At 42.6% G+C, this 21,852-nt stretch overlaps 1 protein-coding gene across 5 annotated transcripts in view; it reads left to right on the top strand.

The window, feature by feature from the left end:
- The window catches only part of cwc27 (CWC27 spliceosome associated cyclophilin), a 404,246-nt gene that overhangs the window by 53,067 nt on the left and 329,327 nt on the right, over positions 1-21,852 (top strand). For all 5 annotated transcript variants that reach the window (XR_015074261.1, XR_015074262.1, XM_085971220.1 and 2 more), the window contains exons 5-8: positions 1,208-1,306; positions 9,777-9,880; positions 12,019-12,088; positions 14,328-14,407. Coding sequence is in view for 3 of the 5 variants with exons in the window: in XM_085971220.1 (XP_085827346.1) it covers positions 1,208-1,306; positions 9,777-9,880; positions 12,019-12,088; positions 14,328-14,407 (353 nt within the window). In the remaining 2 variants the exon portion in view is untranslated. The remainder of the gene's footprint in view (positions 1-1,207; positions 1,307-9,776; positions 9,881-12,018; positions 12,089-14,327; positions 14,408-21,852) is intronic.

Here is a 21,852-nt window from a genome sequence, read left to right as displayed (position 1 = left end):
TTATTACCTTTTGAGGTTCTACTTTTTAATTTGGATCCCAACTTCTCAAATTCTCTCAGCAGAACCTCATTCCTAGTTCTACCAATGTCGTTGGTTCCTATGTGGACCACAACAACTGGATCCTCCCCCTCCCACTCCCAAGTTCTTTTCCATCCTCGGGGAGATGTCTTTAACCCTGGCAACACAACACAACCTTCAGAACTCCCGGTCGCTGCTGCAAAGAACAGTATTTATTCCTCTGACTATACTGTCCCCTACCACAACTACATTCCCTTTCACTCTCCCCACTTGAATGGCCTCCTGCATCATGGCGCCATGGTCCGGTTGCTCATCCATCCTGCAGGCTTTTCCCTCATCCACACTTGCAGCAAGAGCCTCATACCTGTTGGATAAGGACAGATGCCGAGGTTCCTCCAGCACTGCACCTGGAGTCCCCTTACCTGCCTGAGTTGCAGTCGCACCCTTCTGCCCCTGGCCACTAACCAGACCTGTACAACTACCTAACCTAAGGGGTGTGACTGCCTCCTGGATCAAAGTGTCCAGGTAACTCTCCCCCTCCCTGATGCTCCGCAATGTCTGCACCTCAGACTCCAGCTCAACAACTCTGAGCTGAAGCTCCTCAAGATGCAGGCACTTACTGCAAACGTGGTTGTCCGGGATCACAATTGTCTCCACAAACTCCCACGTGCTGCAGTTGAGTAACACCACCTGCACTGCCATCCCTGTATGAGCTTGTTCTATTTAATTACATTTTAAGGTTAGTTTCTTGACTACTCAATTGATCTAGATTAAGTTATGGGTAATGAAATTAAATATCTACCTGTAACACAAAGCGCTACAGGTAGTGTAGGCAAAAAGCAGCAACTCTTCTCCGAATTCCCACTCTTTCCAAATTCCCAAATGAAACACTCTGTTTAAGTGCACTCCGTTTAATTCCGCTCTGTGCAGGCCGCTCAGTTATAGCCAGTTTCCTGATGTGTGTGTGTATGTATATATGTATATATTTTATAGCTTTGAAGGTGTTATACATTAATAATAAATTTTACATACATATGTTAATGTAGATCACATTCAAAGATATAACATAGTTTTACTGATCCATGCAACTGAATTTAATCTACAGTACATTGTATAAGAATCTAATAAGATAATCATGTTTTGATTATAGGTGGGGAAAATTAAGAATTTTTTTTTTTTTTTTTTACAGGTGACTGGTGATACTATTTATAATATATTAAGATTAGCGGAAGTAGAAATTGATAAAGATGAGCGACCAATCAGCCCTCATAAGATTAAATCTACAGAGGTGAGATGACCAATTTGAAATTCATATTTTAATTGTTTGTATGTTGCCAAATTTAAGTATGGAGTCCATAGTCATTAGATTAGAAGCACTTTTTGGATACAGTTCTTCTACAGATTCATCAATCTGTTATATGTATCAATTGTAACTGCAGTACTTAACATTGGCCACAGGGTGGCTGTGTAACAGTACATTTTCTATCTTGCTTCAGGTAAGTTAGGGCAAGTATGTTGTACAACAACTTGTATTTATATAGCGCCTTTAACATAGTAAAATGTCCCCAAGGCGCTGCACAGGAGTGTTTTAAGACAAAAAAAATTGACACTGATCCACATAAGGATAAGAAGTTTGCAGATGATACAAAAATTGCCCATGTGGTTGATAATGAAGAAGAAAGCTGCAGACTGCAGGAAGACATCACTGGGCTGGTCAGGTGGGCAGAACAGTGGCAAATGGAATTCAATCTGGAGAAGTGTGAGGTAATGCATTTTGGGAGGGCTAACAAGGCAAGGGAATACACTATAAATGGTAGGACACTGAGAAGTGTGGAAGATCAGAGGGACCTTGGAGTGCATGTCCACCGATTCCTGAAGGAAGCAGGACAGGTAGATAAGGTGGTTAAGAAGGCATATAGGATACATGCCTTTATTAGCTGAGGCATAGAATATAAGAGCAGGGAGGTTATGCTTGAACTGTATAAAACACTAGCTAGGTAGCAGCTAGAGTACTGTGTGCAGTTCTGGTCACCACATTACAGGAAGGATGTGATTGCACTCGAGAGGGTGCAGAGGAGATTTACGAGGATGTTGCCTGGGCTGGGGAATTTTAGCTATGAGGAAAGATTGGATAGGCTGGGATTGTTTTCTTTGGAACAGTGGAGGCTAATGGAAGACCTAATTGAGGTGTATAAAATTGAGGGGCCTAGATAGTGTGGATAGGAAGGACCTATTTCCCTTAGCAGAAGGGTCAATAACTAGGGGTCATAGATTTAAAGTAATTGGTCGGCGGTTTAGAGGGGATTTGAGGAGAAATTTTTTCACCCAAAGGGTTGTGGGGGTCTGGAACTCACTGCCTGAAAGGGTGGTAGAGGCAGAGACCCTCATCACATTTAAAAAGTACTTGGATATGCACTTGAAGGTCTATAACCTACAAGACTATGGACCAAGCGCTGGAAAGTGGGATTAGGGTGGAATAGATCTTTGTCGGCTGCTACGGACAAGATGGGCTAAATGGCCTCCTTCTGTGCTGTAAATTTCTATGATTCTATGAAAGAGTAGAGAGAAAGGATCTTAGCTCCGAAAATCAAGAAGTAAAATCAGTTTGGGTGGAGCTAAGAAACAGCAAGGGGCAGTAAACATTGGTGGGAGTTGTTTATGGGCTCCCAAACGGTAGTTGCAATGTAGGACAGAGTATAAAGCAGGAAATTAGAGGTGCATGTAACAAGGGTAATACAGCGATCATGGGGGACTTTAATCTACATATAGACTGGGCAAACCAAATTTGCAGTAATAGTGTGGAGGATGAAATCATGGAATGTATGCAAGATAGTTTTCTAGATCATTAGGTTGAGGAATCAACTAGGGAACAGGATATTTAAGATCAAGTATTGTGCAATGAGAAAGGGTTAATTAATAACCTTGTAGTAAAGGGACCTTTAGGAAAGAGTGACTGACGTAATAAAGACTCACTACGCACTTGGTTGTACATAAAGCAAGGCTTTTATCGACTTGTAACAAAACATGGAGGTCTAGTTAGTAGTCACTAGCTTCCTGTTTCCAGACTGTCTCTGGCCAAGTTGGGCCCACGCCCGAGTATTTATACTTCCCGGGCGGTGCCCTCAGCTGGCCGTTCAGTAGTACTTTCTGAGTTACTTCTTGTAGAAGTTGCGATTTATGACAGTGACCATAATATGATGGAATATTATATTCAATTTGAAAGTGATTTAGTTAAATACGAAACTAGGGTCTTCAATCTAAACAAAGCAAACTACGTAGGTATGAGGGGCGAGTTCGCTACGGTAGATTGGGAAACTACATTAAAAGGTATGACGGTAGACAGGCAATGGCTAGCATTTAAAGAATTAATACATAATTTATAACAAATACACATTCCTTTAAGGCACAAAACCCCACAGGAAAGTGGTCCAACTGTGGCTAACAAGAGAAGTTAACGATAGTATTAGATCAAAGGAAGAGACTTATAATGTTGCCAAAAAGGGTAGGAAGCTTGAGGATTGGGAGGATTTTAGAATTCAGCAAAGGAGGACCAAGAAATTGATGATGAAGGGGAAAATAGAACATGAGAGTAAACTAGCAAGAGACATAAAAACAGACTGTAAAAGCTTCTATAGGTATGTAAAAAGGAAAAGATTAGTGAAAGTAAATGTGGGTCCCTTACAGGCTGAGACAATGGGGAGTAAGGAAATGGTAGAGAAATTAAACAAAGACTTTGTAAAGTCTGTCTTCATGGAAGAAGATGCAAAAAACTTCCTGGAAATAGTGGAGAACCAAGGCTCTAGCGAGAATGAGGAATTGAAAGAAATTAGTATTAGGAAACATAGAAACATAGAAGATAGGAGCAGGAGTAGGCCATTCGGCCCCTCGAGCCTGCTCCGCCATTCAATGAGATCATGGCTGATCATCCAAATTCAGTACCCTGTCCCTGCCTTCTCCCCATATCCCTTGATCCCTTTAGCCTTAAGAAATATATCCAACTCCTTCTTGAATATATTTAATGAACTGGCCTCCACCGCCCTCTGTGGCAGAGAATTCCACAGGTTCACCACTCTCTGGGTGAAGAAATTCCTCCTCATCTCAGTCCTAAATGGTTTACCCATTATCCTTAGACTATGACCCCTAGTTCTGGACTCCCCGGCCATCGGGAACATCCTTCCTGCATCTAAGTCTGTCCAGGCCTGACAGAATTTTATAGGTTTCGATGAGATCCCCTCTCAATCTTCTAAACTCCAGTGAGTACAAGCCCAATCGACACAATCTCTCCTCATATGTCATTCCTGCCATCCCAGGTATCAGCCTGGTGAATCTTCACTGCACTCCTTCCATGGCAAGAACATCCTTCCTCAGATAAGGCGACCAAAACTGCACACAATACTCAAGGTGCGGTCTCACCAAGGCCCTGTACAACTGCAGCAACACATCCTTGTTCCTGTACTCGAACCCTCTTGCTACGAAGGCCAACATACCATTTGCCTTCTTAACCGCCTGCTGCACCTGCATGCTTACCTTCAGCGACTGGTGCACAAGAACACCCAGGTCTCTTTGCACTTCCCCTTCTCCCAATCTATTGCCATTCAAATAATCTGCCTTCCTGTTTTTGCCTTAAAAATATAGTACTGGAGAAATTAATGGGACTGAAAGCTGATAAATCCCCTGGACATGATGGCCTACATCCTAGGGTTTTGAAAGAAGTGCCTATAGAGATAGTGGATGCATTGGTTGTCATTTTCCAAAATTCCATAGATCCTGGAATGGTTTCCGGGGATTGGAAGGTAGCAGATGTAACCCCATGTGTTTGACAAATCTGTTAAATTTTTTGATGATGTAACTAGCAGAATAGATAAGGTAGAACCAGTGAATGTGGTGTATTTTGATTCTCAGAAGGCATTCGATAAGGTGCCACACGAGGTTATTAAACAAAATTAGGGCTCATGGGATTGGGGGTAATATACTAGCATGGATTGAGGATTGGTTAACGGACAGAAAACAGAGTGTCGGAATAATCGGGTCATTTTCGGGTTGGCAGGCTGTAACTAGTGGGGTACTCAGCTATTCACAATCTACATCAATGATTTGGATGAGGGGCCCAAATGTAATATAGGGGTTGGTCTTTTTGGACTGAGATGAGGAGAAATTTCTTCACTGAGGGTGGTGAATCTTTGGAATTCTCTACCCGAGAGGGCAGTGGAGGCTCAGTCATTGAGTATATTCAAGACAGAGATCGATAAATTTTTGAATATTAAGGGAATGGAGGGATATGGGGATAGTGCAGGAATGTGGGGATGAGGTAGATGATCAGCCATGATCTTATTGAATGGCGGAGCTGCCTCGAAGAGCCAAATGGCCTACTCTTGCTCCTATTTCTTATGTTCTTATGTCCTTCAAATCTGCCGTCATCACCCCCTCCTCAAAAAAAAAAAAAACAACGCTTGACCCCTTCTGTCCTTGCAAACTATTGCCCCATCTCCAGCCTCCCTTTCCTCTAAAGTCCTTGAACGTGTTGTCGCCACCCAAATCCGTGCCTATCTTTCCCGGAATCCCTCCAACGGGTTTCCGCCCTGCTACAATACTGAAACTGTTCTTACCAAAGTCACAAATTACTAATTGACTGTGACAAAGGTAAAGTATCACTTCTCGTCCTTCTGGACCTGTCTACAGCCTCTGACACGGTTGACCACAAAATTCTGCTCCAACGCCTCTCCACCGTCGTCCAGCTGGATGGGACTGCACTTGCCTGGTTTCATTCCTATCTTTCCAGCCGTAGCCATGGAATCACCTGCAATGGCTTCTCATCCTGATCCCGCACTGTCACCTCTGGTGTCCCGCAAGGATCTATACTTGGGCCCCCTCCGATTTCTCATCTACATGCTGCCCCTCGGTGACATCATCTGACGACACAGCATGAGTTTTCTCATGTACACTGATGATACCCAGCTCTACCTCATCCACCTCTCTCGAACCCTCCAGTGTCTCTATACTGTCAAACTGCTTGTCCGACATCCAGCACTGGATGAGCAGAAACTTCCTCCAATTAAATAGCGGGAAGACCGAAGTCATTGTCTTCGGTTCACGCCACAAAACTCCATTCCCTTTCCACTGATTCGATCGCTCTCCCCGGCAACTGTCTAAGGCTGACCAAGTCTGTTCGCAACCTTGGTGTCAGATTTGATCAAAAATTGAGCTTCCGACCTCATATCCGTTCCATTACTAAGACTGCCCATTTCCACCTTCGTAACATCACCCATTGCCTCAGCTTATCAGTTGCCGAAATCCTCATCCATGCTTTTGTTACCTCTAGATTTGACTATTCCAACACACTCCTGGCTGGCCTCCCTAGTTCTACCCTCCAGAAACTTGAGGTCGTCCAAAACTCTGCTGCCCGTGAGCTAACTTGCACCAAGCCCGCTCGCCCATCTCCTCTGTGCTCGCTGACTTACATTGGCTCCTGGTTAGGCACTGCCTCGGTATTAAAATTCTCATCCTTGTTTTCAAATCCCTCCATGGCTTCGCCCCTCCTTATCTCTGTAATCTCCTCCAGCCCTATAATCCCCCGAGACCTCTGCACTCTGCCTATTCTGGCCTTTTGAACATCCCTGATTTTAATTGCTCCACCATTGGTGGTTGTGCCTTCAGCTGCCTAGGTCCTAAGCTCTGGAATTCCCTCCCCAAATCTCTCCGCCTCTCCACTTCCTTTACTTCCTTAAGACACTCCTTTAAACCTACCTCCTTGATCAAGCTTTTGGCCATCTGCCCTAACATCTCCTTATATGGCTCGGTTCCAAATTTAGTTTATTTTGATAACGCTCCTGTGAAGCATCTTGGGACTTTTTTTACATTAAGACGCTATATAAATATAAGTTGTTGTTTGAACACTGAGATATTATTGTCAAGAACTGCTGATTTGCCATGCAGCTGTTTTTCTGAGGCCTGAGAATAGGATTCGATTTACCAGAGTATAGTTGTGGTCCCTATCCACAAGAGGGGATCCTAATAAGACTGAAAACTAAAGGAATCTTGCTGATATCAGTGGCTGTTAAGATTGCTCTTCAGATCATTGTGACATTTAATCTGGTGGCCCGGGGTTAATCAAAAAAGGATCAAGTTGGATTTTGTTTTTGTGAGGATTGTGTGGCAGGTTGTGGCTTATTACGATTTTCTGGACCTTCATAAGGCTTTAGGGGTGATCCTCTTAACATTGCCTTTATCGAAAAACTGAAACCTTCAGGAGTAGATGGCCAATTTTTGGATTTTATCTGGGATCTTTAACCAATGGAGGAATGGTTTAGGATCATTGTATAGCTGCACACCCTTGTGGGTAGATGTAATCCACAGGTCCTCCTTCAGCTCTCTAATGACTCTTACCCTTTACACTCTCCATCATAGCCTTGATGACTGATCATAATTGATTGGACTTTGTCCCTTATGAACAGGAAATGCACTTCTTCAGAGTTCTACCTTTGGAGAGGGTAACATGGCTTGGGTCTAACAATTAGCCTAACTGCAGTAAATTAAGTACTGGAAATTATGTAAGATTCCCACTATGTCTTCAGTCAATTCAGAAAGTGAAAATACTACATCGAGGAACAGACTGATAGACTGATGAAAGAAAACTTGCATTTAAATAGCGCCTTTCATGACCACCGGATTTCCCAAAGCACTTTACAGCCAGTGAAGTACTTTTTGAAGTGTCTTCTCCCCCTTAGGCAGTCCCTCGGAATCGAGGATGACTTGCTTCCACATTAAAAATGAGTTCTCTGGTGACTGATGAGTCCAATGCGGGACCTACAGTTTCTGTCACAGGTGGGGCAGACGGTGGTTGAAGGGGCGGGGTGCTTGGGCTGACGTGCGCTCCTTGCGCTGCCTGCGCTTGGCTTCCGCTTGCTCCCGGCGAAGAGAGTCGCGGTGTTCGGCGCCTTCCCGGATGCTTCTCCACTTTGTGCGGTCTTGGGCCAGGGATTCCCAGGTGCCGGTGGGGATGTTGCACTTTTTCAAGGAGGCTTTGATGGTGTCCTTGAAGCGTTTCCTCTGGTCACCTGGGGCTCTTGCCGTGCCAGAGCTCCGAGTAGAGCGCTTGTTTTGGGAGTCTTGTATCAGGCATGCGGACAATGTGACCCGTTCATCGGAGCTGATGTAGTCACTGTTGTAATGTAGGCAACGTGGCAGCCATTTTGTGCACAGCAAGCTCCCACAGGCTAAAATACCTAATTATTTGCATATTAGATGACATGGTGATGCATGAGAAATGGGCATGTACTACATAGTACAATCAGTAAGCTCAAAAGTTTGGAAAACAATCCAGAGGGCTAATTTATTCTTTTTCTGTCTGCGCTGGTAGAACTTTGGAACAATCATTTGATGAAGAAGTAATGTTCTCGGGAAAGATTCAGGATTGCTGCAGAATAAGTCTCCTCCTTCACCATGTCACTTCTATCTTCCTCCACAGTGCTTTGGTAACAACCCCCTTCCTCTAAAGGACTAGTCAGATTAACTCTCTTTCTGGGTACCATTGATAATTCCTTCAGCAACAAAATCCTTCAGTTTATAAACTGAACATTTCTTTGATCTCAGAATAGCAGATTAAAGGCTCAATACTATTTTGACATCTAAAACAGATTATTTTAAAATGAAATGCAATGTTACAACCACTTGGCCAAATATGAACTCTCTTTAAAATAGTGTAAGAAATAATTACTACAGGTAGACTACCTTTTATCCGAACTTCCGAAAACCGAAACCCTCTAAAAACCGAAGGTTTTTTCGTTCAGCGTAAGTCGTGCGCACGACATGACCAGAGTGGCGCACGACCCCGACCCCCGCCGACCCCCCCGCCGAACCCGACTCCCGCCGACCCCCCCCCCCCCCGCGGACCCCCACCGCCGACCCACCCCCGACAAATTTCCCAGTCTTATAAAATACCTTCCGAAATCCGAAATTTTCCGAAAACCGAAACACGGCTGGTCCCGAGGTTTTCGGATAAAGGATAGTCTACCTGTATTAATGTGGGCCCTTGACTTGTTTGCTCAGCTGCAAGAGCCCACAACACATGTGATTAACCATTGTCTTGATTGTTATGTATAAATTTACACTTCACAGCAATGACATAATTAAACAGCAGGTCACCGGATGAGCTAGCTGCCTTGGCAGTTTGGCTCTGATCTGCCATCTTAATCTTAGAAAAGAACAGAATCTGTTTTGAGTGTGCTTTTAAAATACACATAACCATGATGGGATGAAATCTCACTTTTCATCACCCTAGACTGGAGATAAATTTCACATTCACATGCAGTAACTTCAGATATCCAAGATGTTTTATAAAAAGCTGCAATACCAATTTTCTGCCACTTGATGTCACCAGTGTAACTTGTAAATGCAAGCAGTTCCTATTGATTCAAGTGCATACCAGAGAAATTAAAGTATAAGTTCATGTTTATGAAAAGTAGTACATTGTTCACAAAAAAAATGATTATTGTTTATGCATACCTAAATTAGTGAGTCAACAAATGTTTACGTAAATAACGGTACCGTTTGTTTCTATGTTAGAATGCATGTGTATAAATATTTACATCTCTGGAACTTTGGAACTTTTGAAAGCCAGATATAACCTTGAAACAATGCTTTTCTCTAACATTTAGGGATTGATCTCAGCCCTAATAATAGTGTTGAAAGTATTTAAAAGTAAATTCATTGTTTCTCAATATTTGTTTTTATGCTGAACATTTATCAAAATATTTTTCTAGGTGCTGCACAACAGCTTTGATGACATTGTTCCAAGAGTATTGAAAAAACACAAAAAGGAGAAGAGAGAGGAAGACGTGAAAAAAGCTCATTCCAAAGGCACAAAGTAAAAAAAATTCTTTATCAATCTTGTTGCCCATTTCTAATATACATCTTTTATTTTCAAATACCTGTGTAAACTCTTTGTCATTGGTATGCATGTTGAGTATTCTTCTTTATAACTTTGAGCTATATTTACATACTTTAATTGAAAACTTCTATCTTGGATGTGACTTCCCCCCCTTTATTACTTTATTAAGTGATAAATAAAGTAGTGTGTGCTGTGCACAGTACAGTTCAGGATAAAATGTGGCATCTTCTCAGAGGATTGCTTGAAACATTGGACCATTTGTATTGCAGTGTAGAAAACATTGCCTTTTGCATACTGATAACTAGAGTTCGGGGCTTTATTGAAGTCAATTAGCATCGCAATTAAAGAAGAAAAAATCTGCAATACTTGGAAGTGGAATAAAATTGGAATGAAAGGTATGGAATGCTTTTTAGTGCTCTTTTTTGAACAAGGAGCAACAAGCGTACCACAGATTTCACACTCGTTCTCTATTTCAGAAGGTAAGTACTCATTTTTTGGAAATGTTAACATTTCTGCATTAAAAACATACCTCAAGTTTCTGTTTCAAATTTGTTTTAAATACAGGGATATTTCTACCTTTGAGCATCCCTGATTATAATCGCTCAACCTTTGGTGGCTGTACCTTCTGTTGCCTTGGCCCTAAGCTCTAAAATTCCCTGCCTAAACCTCTCCGCCTCGCTACCTCTCTTTCCTCCTTTAAGACGCTCCTTAAAACCTACCTCTTTGACCAAGCTTTTGGTCACCTGCGCTAATTTCTTCTTATGTGGATTGGTGTCATTTCTTGTCTTAAAAATACTCCTGTGCGGCGCCTTGGGACGTTTTACTATGTTAAAGGTGCTATATCAATACAAGTTGTTGTTGTTGTTGTTTGGACACATGGACTACATTTTGTAGTGGTGGTTTTCTAATATTTCATCCAAGAAATAAAATCATCAAACTGAATCAGTAGCTGAAAAGTAATGTATTGAAGTTGCATCAGTTTTCTAATCCTACAGCAGAAACTGAATTAACAGTGGCTCAGATGTATATTCTAAAATAGAAAGTTGATGTACGAAACAAAGCTTGCAGTTAATGGAGAGCATCATAATTTTCCTGGGTCCCATCAAGCACTGGCACATCTGTAAACCCATATATAAAGGATTTCCAGACTCAGATGGACAATCAGATTTGTTACAGTGATCTCCAGAATTAGTCTTGGGAGTTTCAGAATTGTACCTGACCCCCTCATCAAAGTGAAGTATCATTTCAGTAGTACAAACAAGAGTATATCAGCATGTGAAAGGAGGACCGGTTACTGTTTCAGCTCGAGATCCTTCATCTCAGCTTGAAGTGTCAATTTTTCTTTTCTCTCTTAAGACCCTGAGAGATCTGCATGTATTTTTAGCTTTATTGTTTTTATTTTGGATTTAAATTTTTTTTATATGTTCAGAGAAGAACTAGCCTTTTAAGTTGATAGGATTTTCATGAATCTAGGCATGTCTCCTTTGGAAGGAAAACTTTTTAAGTAAACCCACTGCAAGCAAAGGTTGGTAAATTGGTATAATTATCTCCTGCTGTTACTCCTTGATAGGGTAAGACTCATGATAAGTCAGAGCTAACACTTCTGCAGTGGTTACTATTTGAGGCTGTCTGAACGGCATCTACCTGAAACGGTTTGCGCGCTTTCCCTAATCTTCACTAGCTTCACTTGGAAGCTTAGCATCGGAGAAATCTGAGGTGGTATATCTTGACGGATGAATAAGGAGAAGGAATAAATGGTAAAACTTTAAAAGCGACAGATGAGCGGAAACTTGGGGTTCAGAGACAGAAATCTTTACAATGGGGGAGCAAGGTGATTAAGTTGTTTATAAAAAAAAAAAGCATATGCGATCCTAGGTTTTATAACTAGGGGCATAGAGAACAAAAGGAAAGAAAGAATGCTAAACAAATATAAATCATTGGTTAGGCTGCATTTAGAATATTGTGTCTCTGCTAAATCTCTTCTGTAAATGAGAGGTAAACCAGTATCAAAAAAGACTATATCTTTTATACTGGGAGCTAGTCATGTTAAGAAATATACAAAATGCCAAATTATAGTAAAAAATACTTTTAATTGCTGGCTGTTTCTGTTTCAGAAATTTCAGTTTACTTTCCTTTGGAGAAGAAGCAGAGGAGGAAGAAGAGGAAGTGAACAGAGTTAGCCAGGTGGTAATCTGATTGTACACATTTGGTTGTTAAAAGCTGTTGAATTGATTTAATTTTTGTTGCTGGAGTTGAGATATGGAGTAAAGTTGCTATGTCTCAGGCAGTGTACTGGCATAGCTTGTTGGTGCTTCACTTTGGCACTTGTCACGCTTGTTATTTAAAATAAATCTTTCCTTCTCTCCTGGAAATTAAAAAAAGAAGAGAGACTCACATTTATATAGCACCTTTCACGGCCACCGGACGTCCCAAAGTGCTTTACAGTCAATGAAGTACTTTTTGAACTGTAGTCACTGTTGTAATGTAGGAAACACGGAGCGGCACAGCAAGCTCCCACAAACAGCAATGTGATAATGACCAGATCATCTATTTTAGTGATGTTGGTTGAGGGATAAATATTGGCCAGGACACCAGGGATAACTCCCCTGCTCTTCTTCAAAATAGTGCCATGGGATCTTTTACGTCCACCTGAGCGGGCAGACGGGGCCTCGGTTTAACGTCTCATCCAAAAGACGGCACCTCTGACAGTGCAGCACCCCCCCAGTACTGCACTGAGATTTTTGTGCTCAAGTCTCTGGAGTGGGACTTGAACACACAACGTTCTGACTCGGAGGCAAAGGTGCTACCAACTGAGCCACAGCTGACACTGTCAGTTCAATTTCATTTGCCTGTTTTCCTTTAAAGGCCCAATTTGTTTGCTAACCTTTAACCCCCTTAATTTTTTTTTAGTCTCCTTTGTTTACGGAAGCTTGTTATTTTTTAAACGTCTTTCCTTCTACTCTCCTGACAATGTTGACTCCTTGCTAGGGGTATGGTTCCAGGGGTACTTAGTGCCTTTTTGGTACAGTTTTAAAGTGGTCAGTGAATTATATTGGTGTTGGCAGGCTTTTTCACAAATGACCATGATTCTGTGGTCACCTGACCTGTCCACACATATGCACTTTCAGCAAGAGCCACTGGATAGCTGTTGGGAGAGGGAACTGTAGTGTATTTTACCCTCTTTTTAATGCAAGGGGACTAAGTTTAATTTTAGTGTTGCTCAGAGAGATCATGGGGAAAAATTCGGTTGATTTGTGTCTCCCGTTAGCACCCTCTTGGGGCGCTAACGAGGCGCAAAGCAACTAGCGCCCGGGTGCGGCGCCACTATCGCCTCTTGCGAAATTCAGCGGGAGGTTAGCGGCGGCGATAGCCGTTAGCGCCCTGCGCCTCTGGCAATGAATTCTTCGCTGTGCGCAGCGCCCAGGCCGCGATCTTCGGTAGTGCCCCCCTGACTTACCGCCGGACGCTATGCCTGACAGGGTCAAGGGGGCCTACCTACGGCTAGGGTGGCGCAAATTAAAGGGGAGGCCATTTTTGTTGCTGGCCGCCTGCCAGCACCTACCCCCGTTGCTGTCCCTGGCCTCCTGTGAAGCTTCCAGTAGCGCCCTGCCTCTCTCTTGGGGCGCTACCAGTGAATTTTGGGCACGGGGGCCCTAATTTTTTTGGGGAGCTGAAAGTAGCGCCCTGGCGAAGTTGGCGCCCCAAAGGGGCACGACCCAATTTTGCCCCCCATAGCTCTGTCATGTTATACTGGCAGGAGTATAACTAGGGCCACCCAAGCCAGACAGTTTGAAAGGTAGGAGTCAGATGAAAGGTAGTCCACTGGTCCTCCTGGTAGGGGTTGTGAATCAGGCTAACGATCTGTCCACACACAAAATACCTTTTTGTTACAGAAACAACCCAGAGACAAGATGGGTCTGTTACAGACTTGCAAATGTAAACATCAACTATGGCAAATGACACTGTGCTGGATGTAAGGCAAAATGATACTCCAATTGTAGTCCAATATCTTACTCTGGACAGACAGCAGTGGAAGAAATGGGTTTCCTTAATTGCCAGTAGACAAAGGAGACTTTAACCAACTAACTGAGATCAGTAAACTCCGTACAGAGTAGGGATTTGTATGGCTTAGCTACTCATTGCTTTAAGCAGCTGAACTAGAAGCAGGAGCTAGAAGTTTCTTTTCAATTTTTCATGTAATTCCATTGTTCAATGAGGTTTTTATGTAATTAATTTAATTTCAAAGAAACATTGGTGCAGGGTGACAGCTGTATCTGTTTACAGCCTAAAATATAGGTAACATGTCTTTGTCGTTGTACAATTTTTCATAGCTGTTTTAATATATTATTCATCGAACTCTGTTCTATTTTTAAAAAAAAGTGATCTATAAAATTTAATTAAGTTGTACACTTCTGTTTCATAGAGTATGAAAGGAAAAAGCAAAAGCAGTCATGATTTGTTGAAGGATGACCCCCGGCTAAGCTCTGTTCCAGTTGTTGAAAGGTGAGTCCTATTATTTAGCTGTTCTTGGCCCCCTGAAGGCTCAGTTGGTGAATACAATAGTCAGGGTGAAAACTGAGCTTTTTAGACCAGAACAGTCTTGGACATGACCCTTGGCCTGTGTTGAGTTAGCTGATCTCAGCTGGGATGGCAGATTGGGAGCTGCAGTGCCCCAGGACTAGGAAGAGGAAATTGCAGCAAGGTTTACAGAAAGAGAGCATGATTGTAGTTGGCTGTGGTGCCTCCTGATTGAATAGTTTGACAACACTCACTGTCTAGGCTTATACATGAACAATGACCATTTTGATGACGTACCAGTGGGTGCCCAGAACCATAAGTTGGTGACTTCATTGGAAGGGGGTCTGTTTTTAAAAAATTATTATTACTGCAGTAGTCATGTTTTAAGTAATTTGGTGAGTTACTTTTCAGAATGTAAAAACTGAAGTAAATAGTAAACAAATCCTTATGTCATGCACACTAAAATAACTTTGTATTCCTTAGCTATGACACAGCTATCCTGAAAAGGTTTTATAACTAAGGTAATATTTGTGGGAGGAGTCTGCATGCATGAGGAAGAAAGATGGATTTTAAGCTGTCATTGATTTTTAGCCTTCAGTAATAAGCAGAACATCACACATTTCTTTCAGTGCTGTGAAGACTTACCAACCTGGATTTTTGGATTGATGTTATTTTAATGCTGACATTTTAATGCTAGTGCTAACTTGTTTAAAATAGATGGGTTAATGCTGGGGTTAAATAAACAGGAATCGGAACACCTAGGCTCTTGAGGTAGCGTTACTAACAAATATGAAAGATTTATAACCAAAATTTTGCTTGAATAAAAAAAAACACTTATGCTAAATATTAATTAATTATGAGCTTGCTAAGTGGCATGTTGGGATGCAGAATATATTTGCACCTAATGTTAGAATAAAGCACTTTAAGTCAGGACAAGTATACTGCATTAATTGTGTATATTAAGAAGAGCGGGGGAGTTCTCCCCAGTGTCCCGGCCAATATTTCTCCCTCAACCAACGTCACTAAAACAAATTTTCTGGTTATAATCTTTCTGTTTGTGGGAGCTTGCTGTGTGCAAATTGGCTGCTGCGTTTCCTACATTACAATAGTAACTACACTTCAAAAGTACTTCATTGGCAATAAAGTGCTTTGGGACTTTCAGAGATTGTGAAAGGTACTATATCAATGCAAGTTCTTTCTTTTACTTTTATGATGATCAGATTGATATGATCAGTTGCTGTCACATGGACAGTGGACTCATGCCCACTAGGAACCGAATTGGGATTAAGAACTTAAAAACACAATGAGAAAAGCCATTTGACCAATCAACCCCTCTTCCACAGACAATGTGCTATTTATCCAACTTGTTTAAACTACCTGATGAAAAATCATGCATAATTTCACTGAACGTAATCAAGTGAAAACCCAGAAAGTGTATCCATCAAATCAAGTATAAGAATTTGGGGAAGAAAATGCAAACCTAGCATCTTGTCTGAGACAATACACATTAGAGCTGCATAAACCCTTCTATGACTAATGTGATTCACATGACAAGACTGTCCATGTCCTGGGGGTTTCAATAAAAGTTATGCTCCCATCTGTGGTGGGGCCGAGCTAGTGGTGACTTAATGACATGGCCACAAACTACAGACAGTTGGGTGTGCGCGTGCAATAGCAGCTAAATAGTTGAGATAGAATTGAAATACCAAGCTCGCCCATCATAGACATGATATCACAGACACCTTAGTCACTACTTCTCCACACTATGACATAACTCCTTTAACAAGTACTAATTGTTTTCTATCCTTCAGCCAATTTTTATCCATTCCCAGAGATTACCCTGAATCCCCATAGTTTTGATTTAAACTGCTAGCATTTCATGTGGAATTTTGTTAAATGCTTTTTTGGAAGTCTAGGTACACCACAGTTCGTGGCCATGTCATTAGAAGGAAATTTCCAATGAATACGTGGCTAAAGGGATGGTACAAGGGGGAGGGATTCAAATTCTTGGGACAATGGAACCGGTTCTGGGGAGGTGGGACCAGTACAAACTGGACGGTTTGTACCTGGACGGGACCGGAACCGATGTCCTAGGGGGAGTGTTTGCTAGTGCTGTTGGGGAGGGTTTAAACTAAAATGGCAGGGGGTTGCGAACCTGTGCAGGGAGACAGAGGAAAGCGAAGCAAGGATAGAAACAAAAGACAGGAAGGAGAAAAGCAAAATTGGAAGGCAGAGAAATCAAGGGTGTAAATCAAACAGGGCCACAGTAAATAATAATTCTAAAAGGGTTAAGAGTGTTAAAAAATCAAGCCAGAAGGCTTTGTGTCTTAATGCGAGGAACATTGGTAATAAGGTGGATGAATTAGCTGTGCAAATAGATGTAAACGGATATGATATAATTGGGATTACGGAGCCATGGCTCCAGGGTGACCAAGACTGGGAATTCAACATCCAGGGCTATTCAATATTCAGGAAGGACAGGAAAAAAGGAAAAGGAGGTGGGGTAGCATTGCTGGTTAAAGAGGAGATTAACACAATAGTAAGGAAGGATGTTAGCTCTGATGATGTGGAATCTGTATGGGCAGAGCTGAGAAATACCAAGGGGTAGAAAATGTTAGTGGGAGTTGTATAAAGACCCCCAAACAGTAATGCTGAGGTTGGGGATGGCATTAAACGGGAAATTAGAGACGCGTGCAATAAGGGCACAGCAGTTATCATGGGTGACTTTAATCTACATATAGATTGGGCTAACCAAATTAGTAACAATACTGTGGAGGAGGAATTCCTAGAGTGTATCCTGGACCAATATGTCGAGGAACCAACTAGAGATCAGGCCATCTTAGACTGGGTATTATGTAATGAGAAAGGTATAATTAGCAATCTTGTGCGATGCCCCTTGGGGAGGAGCGATCATAATATGATAGAATTCTTCATTAAAATGGAGAGTGAAGTAGTTAACTCAGAGACTAGGGTCCTGAATTTAAATAAAGGAAACTACGATGGTATGAGGCACGAGTTGGCTAGGATGGATTGGGGAATGTTACTTAAAGGGTTGACGGTGGATAGCCAATGGCAAACATTTAAAGATCGCATGGATGAACTACAGAATTTGTTCATCCCTATTTGGCATAAAAATAAAACAAAAAAGGTGACTCAACTGTGGCTAACAAGGGAAATTAGGGATAGCATAAGATCCAAGGCGAGGACATATAATTTGGCAAGAAGAAGCAGCAAACCTGAGGATTGGGAGCAGTTTAGGATTCAGTAAAGGAGGACAAAGGGATTAATTAAGGGGGGGAAATAGAATATGAGAGTAAGCTTGCAGGGAACATAAAAACTGACTAAAAGCTTCTATAGATATGTGAAGAGAAAAAGATTAGTGAAGTCAAGCATAGGTCCCTTGCAGTCAGAATCAGGGGAATTTATAATGGGGAACAAAGAAATGGCAGACCAATTAAATACATACTTTGGTTCTGTCTTCACAAAGGAGGACACAAATAACCTCCCAGAAATGTCGGGGAACATAGGGTCTAATGAGAGGGAGGAATTGAATGAAATCAGTATTTGTAGAGAAATAGTGTTAGGGAAATTGACGGGATTGAAGGCCGATAAATCCCCAGGGCCTGATAATCTACATCCTAGGGTACTTAAGGAAGTGGCCCTAGAAATAGTAGATGCATTGCTGCTCATCTTCCAAAATTCTCTAGACTCTGGAACAGTTCCCATGGATTGGAGGATAGCTAATGTAACCCCACTATTTAAAAAAGGAGGTCGAGAGAAAATGGGGAATTATAGACCGGTAAGTCTGACATCGGTAGTGGGGAAAATGCTAGAGTCCATTATAAAAGATGTAATAGCAGAGCACTTGGAAAACAGTGACAGGATCAGACAAAGTCAACATAGACTGACAAAAGGTAAATCATGCTTGCCTAATCTACTGGAATTTTTTGAGGATGTAACTGGTAGAATAGATAAGGAAGAACCAGTGGATGTGGTGTATTTGGACTTTCAGAAGGCTTTCGATAAGGTCCCGCATAAGAGGTTAGCATGCAAAGTTAAGGTACTTGGGATTGGGGGGTAAGGTACTGTCTTGGATAGAGAACTGGTTGGCAGACAGGAAGCAAAGAGTTGGAATAAACGTGTCTTTTTCCGAGTGGCAGGCAGTGACTAGTGGGGTACCGCAGGGATCGGTGCTAGGACCCCAGCTATTCACAATATATATAAATGATCTAGACGAGGGAACTAGATGTAATATCTCTAAGATTGCAGACGACACAAAGCTGGGTGCGCATGTGTGCTGTGAGGAGGATGCAGAGAAACTCCAGTATGATTTGGACAGGTTGGGTGATTGGGCAGATGCATGGCAAATGCAGTATAATGTGGATCAATGCGAGGTTATCCACTTCGGTGGCAAAAACAGGAAGACAGATTATTATCTGAACGGCAATAGATTGGGAAAAGGGGAAGTGCAACGAGACTTAGGTGTCCTTGTGCACCAGTCGTTGAAGGTGAGCATGCAGGTGCGGCAGGCGGTTAAGAAGGCAATGGTATGTTGTCCTTCATAGCGAGAGGATTCGAGTACAGGAGCAAGAATGTCTTGCTGCAGTTGTACAAGGCCTTGATGAGACCACACCTTGAGTATTGTGTGCAGTTTTGGTCACCTTATCTGAGGAAGGATGTTCTTGCCATGGAGAGAGTGCAGCGAAGATTCACCAGACTAATACCTGGGATGGCAGGAATGACGTATGATGAGAGATTGGGTCGATTAGGCTTATATTCGCTAGAGTTTAGAAGAATGAGAGGGGATCTCATTGAAACTTATAAAATTCTAACAGGAGTAGAGAGACTAGATGCAGGAAGGATGTTCCCGATGGCAGGGGAGTCCAGAACCAGGGGTCTAAGGATAAGGGGTAAGCCATTTAGGACTGAGATGAGGAGGAATTTCTTCACCCAGAGAGTGGTGAACCTGTGGAATTCTCTACCACAGAAGGCAGTTGAGGCAAATTCATTAAATATATTCAAGAAGGAGTTAAATATATTTCTTAAGGCTAAAGGGATCAAGGGATATGGGGAGAAAGCAGGGACAGGGTACTGAATTTGGATGATCAGCCATAATCTCATTAAATGGCGGAATAGGCTCGAGGGGCCGAATGGCCTACTCCTGCTCCAATCTTCTGTTTCTACCACATCATAGGACTTTGAACGATATGATTGGGTTGTCACTTCCTCAACAAAATCAGAGTTTTCTCCGGCATACTGAACTTGACCATTCTTCTCCTCCAGGGGTGTTGAGTCTTTTGTTTCGTGTACATCTTCCGCTTCAGAATCCATGTTGAGTGCCATTATTATTGTATAGATAATTCTCAAGTATTAGCTCGGCTCATTAATGACATTCTTGCCTCTGATTCAGAAGGTTATGAGTTCAAGCCCCACTCCAGTACTCGAGCACATAACCTAGGCTGCCTCTTCAGTGCAGGACTTGTAGGAGTTCTGCATTGTTGGAGTAGCTGCTTTCTAAGCCAGGTTACACAGTGGTGTCTTTAGAGTTAGCTGTGTCTTGCTCTAAGCTGTTTTTCATTTTCTAGCAGCCTTCTCTTCTGAGACCTTGTTTCTTTTTGTATTAATAGATCATGCCTGCTTTTTGATCGTTATTTTAATCTCGAGTAGCTTCACAGGCTTTCCTACCTTATTTGCACTTAACCACTCCATCCTATTCCACACCTCTCCTTCTGAGTCCATCTCTGTTGTAACTGAGCCATGGAGCACTACCGGCTACCACCGCCACTAACCGCTCGCTGAATTTTGCGGGAGGCGCTAGCAGCGCTGCGCCCGGGCGCTCAGTGCCTTGCGCCCCATCGGGCACTAACTGGAGGCGCAAAGCAACGGAATTTTTCCCCCTTTGCTGTTAGTCTTTATACTGATCACCAGTCTTTTCACAAAATATCTCTCAGCCCTCCAAATTTCTCTTTGCTTTTTTTTCTACATATTTTGTATTGTCCCTGCTTTTCTTCTGTTATGGAAGTGAAAGAGAGCTCTGCATATCTATGTGGGGTAGGAAGGTCAGCATCAAGTTGAACAGGACACCAAGGCTGTGCACCTCCGATTTAGCCTGAGGAAGCAATCAAGGTTGATTGAGTTGAACCCAAGGCATGTAGGTGTTTCCAGGTGCCAGAAAGGACAACTTTGGTTTTGCCAAAGTTGAACTGAAGCTAATTTCAACGCATCCAAGATTTGATGTCGGGCAGTTAATCGGAAAGAATGGCAAGTCTTGGAGTCAATTGTGTAAGGCAGAGAAGTAGAGTTGGTTGTTGTCAACAAACTTATGGAAGCTAACCCTTTTTGCTTTGGGGTGATGTTATCAAAATGTAGCATATAAATTAAAAGGAATAGACCAAGGATTGCAAATCAGAGATGGCCTTATGGCCATGGAGAAACTTACTGGAGATGTAATCTCATGGCCCCAACACCATTAGCCCCGGCGAAGTTAGCGCCCCAAAGGGGGCACGACCCAATTTTTCCCCCAATGTCTTTTACAAATACCTCTGAAGCAAGAAGATGATCAAAGAAAATGTGGGCCACTAATGACAGAAGCAGAATATTTACAGTGGAGAGCGTAGGAGGAAATACATAATGATATGGAAGAATAATTATACAGTGCAAATAAATATTTTTTAACGTATCAGTAGAAAAAGGGTTCATGACAAATCACTAAATCCGAATGGTCTACATTGTAAATAATGAGGTGGATTGTAATAAAACAACAAAACAATTGCCCTTAATTTTCCAAAATTTCTTTGGAAACAGAAATGGTACTGAAGGATTGGAGACCCATGTTCGAAAAGGGGTAAGTCAGGTAACCATAGTCATGGAAATTAATTGCAAAGTGTATTTCTGCACCATAGGCCTGAATTATCACCTGTGGGATGTACTTTGTGAATTTTGCCTACTATATTTAATAGTGGGCCAAGTCCAGACCCAGATGAAAGAAGTTTCAATTTCTTTCATTAAAGTACTCAAGATTATTTAACGACATTTAGGGGGAGAAATTGGATGAGTAGCGCCACCTGTTAGCGCCTAAAGAGGCAGTCAGTGGCTGTAGCGCCACTGGCTGCGCCTCCTGCGATATTCAGCAGGGGCGCTAATGGTGGCGTTAACCTGTTGCGCTGCGCCACCACCGATGACGTCATCGGTGTGTGCAGTGCCCCATTAGCGCCCCGTTTGCGATATTTGGTAGCGAACGCCGCTGTAGCGCCGTTCGCTACCCGCGCCCAGTTCACGGGGCCTTGCTGTGCCGGCAGCGGCGCAAGTTAAGATGGAGGTGCGGGGTGGCCGCCTTTTTCGGTGGCCACCTGCCTGCACCTCCGTCCCCGGCCTCCTGACCCCACCACCACCCCGCGGCATTGCCGGCTGTTTCCCGAGAGCCCGGCACT

The sequence above is a fragment of the Somniosus microcephalus genome, chromosome 2 (assembly GCF_052327205.1).
Source record: "Somniosus microcephalus isolate GS21.2 chromosome 2, FLI_Smic_1.0, whole genome shotgun sequence".
Taxonomy (NCBI): Eukaryota; Metazoa; Chordata; class Chondrichthyes; order Squaliformes; family Somniosidae; genus Somniosus; species Somniosus microcephalus.
This window is presented reverse-complemented; position numbering and strand designations above follow the sequence as displayed.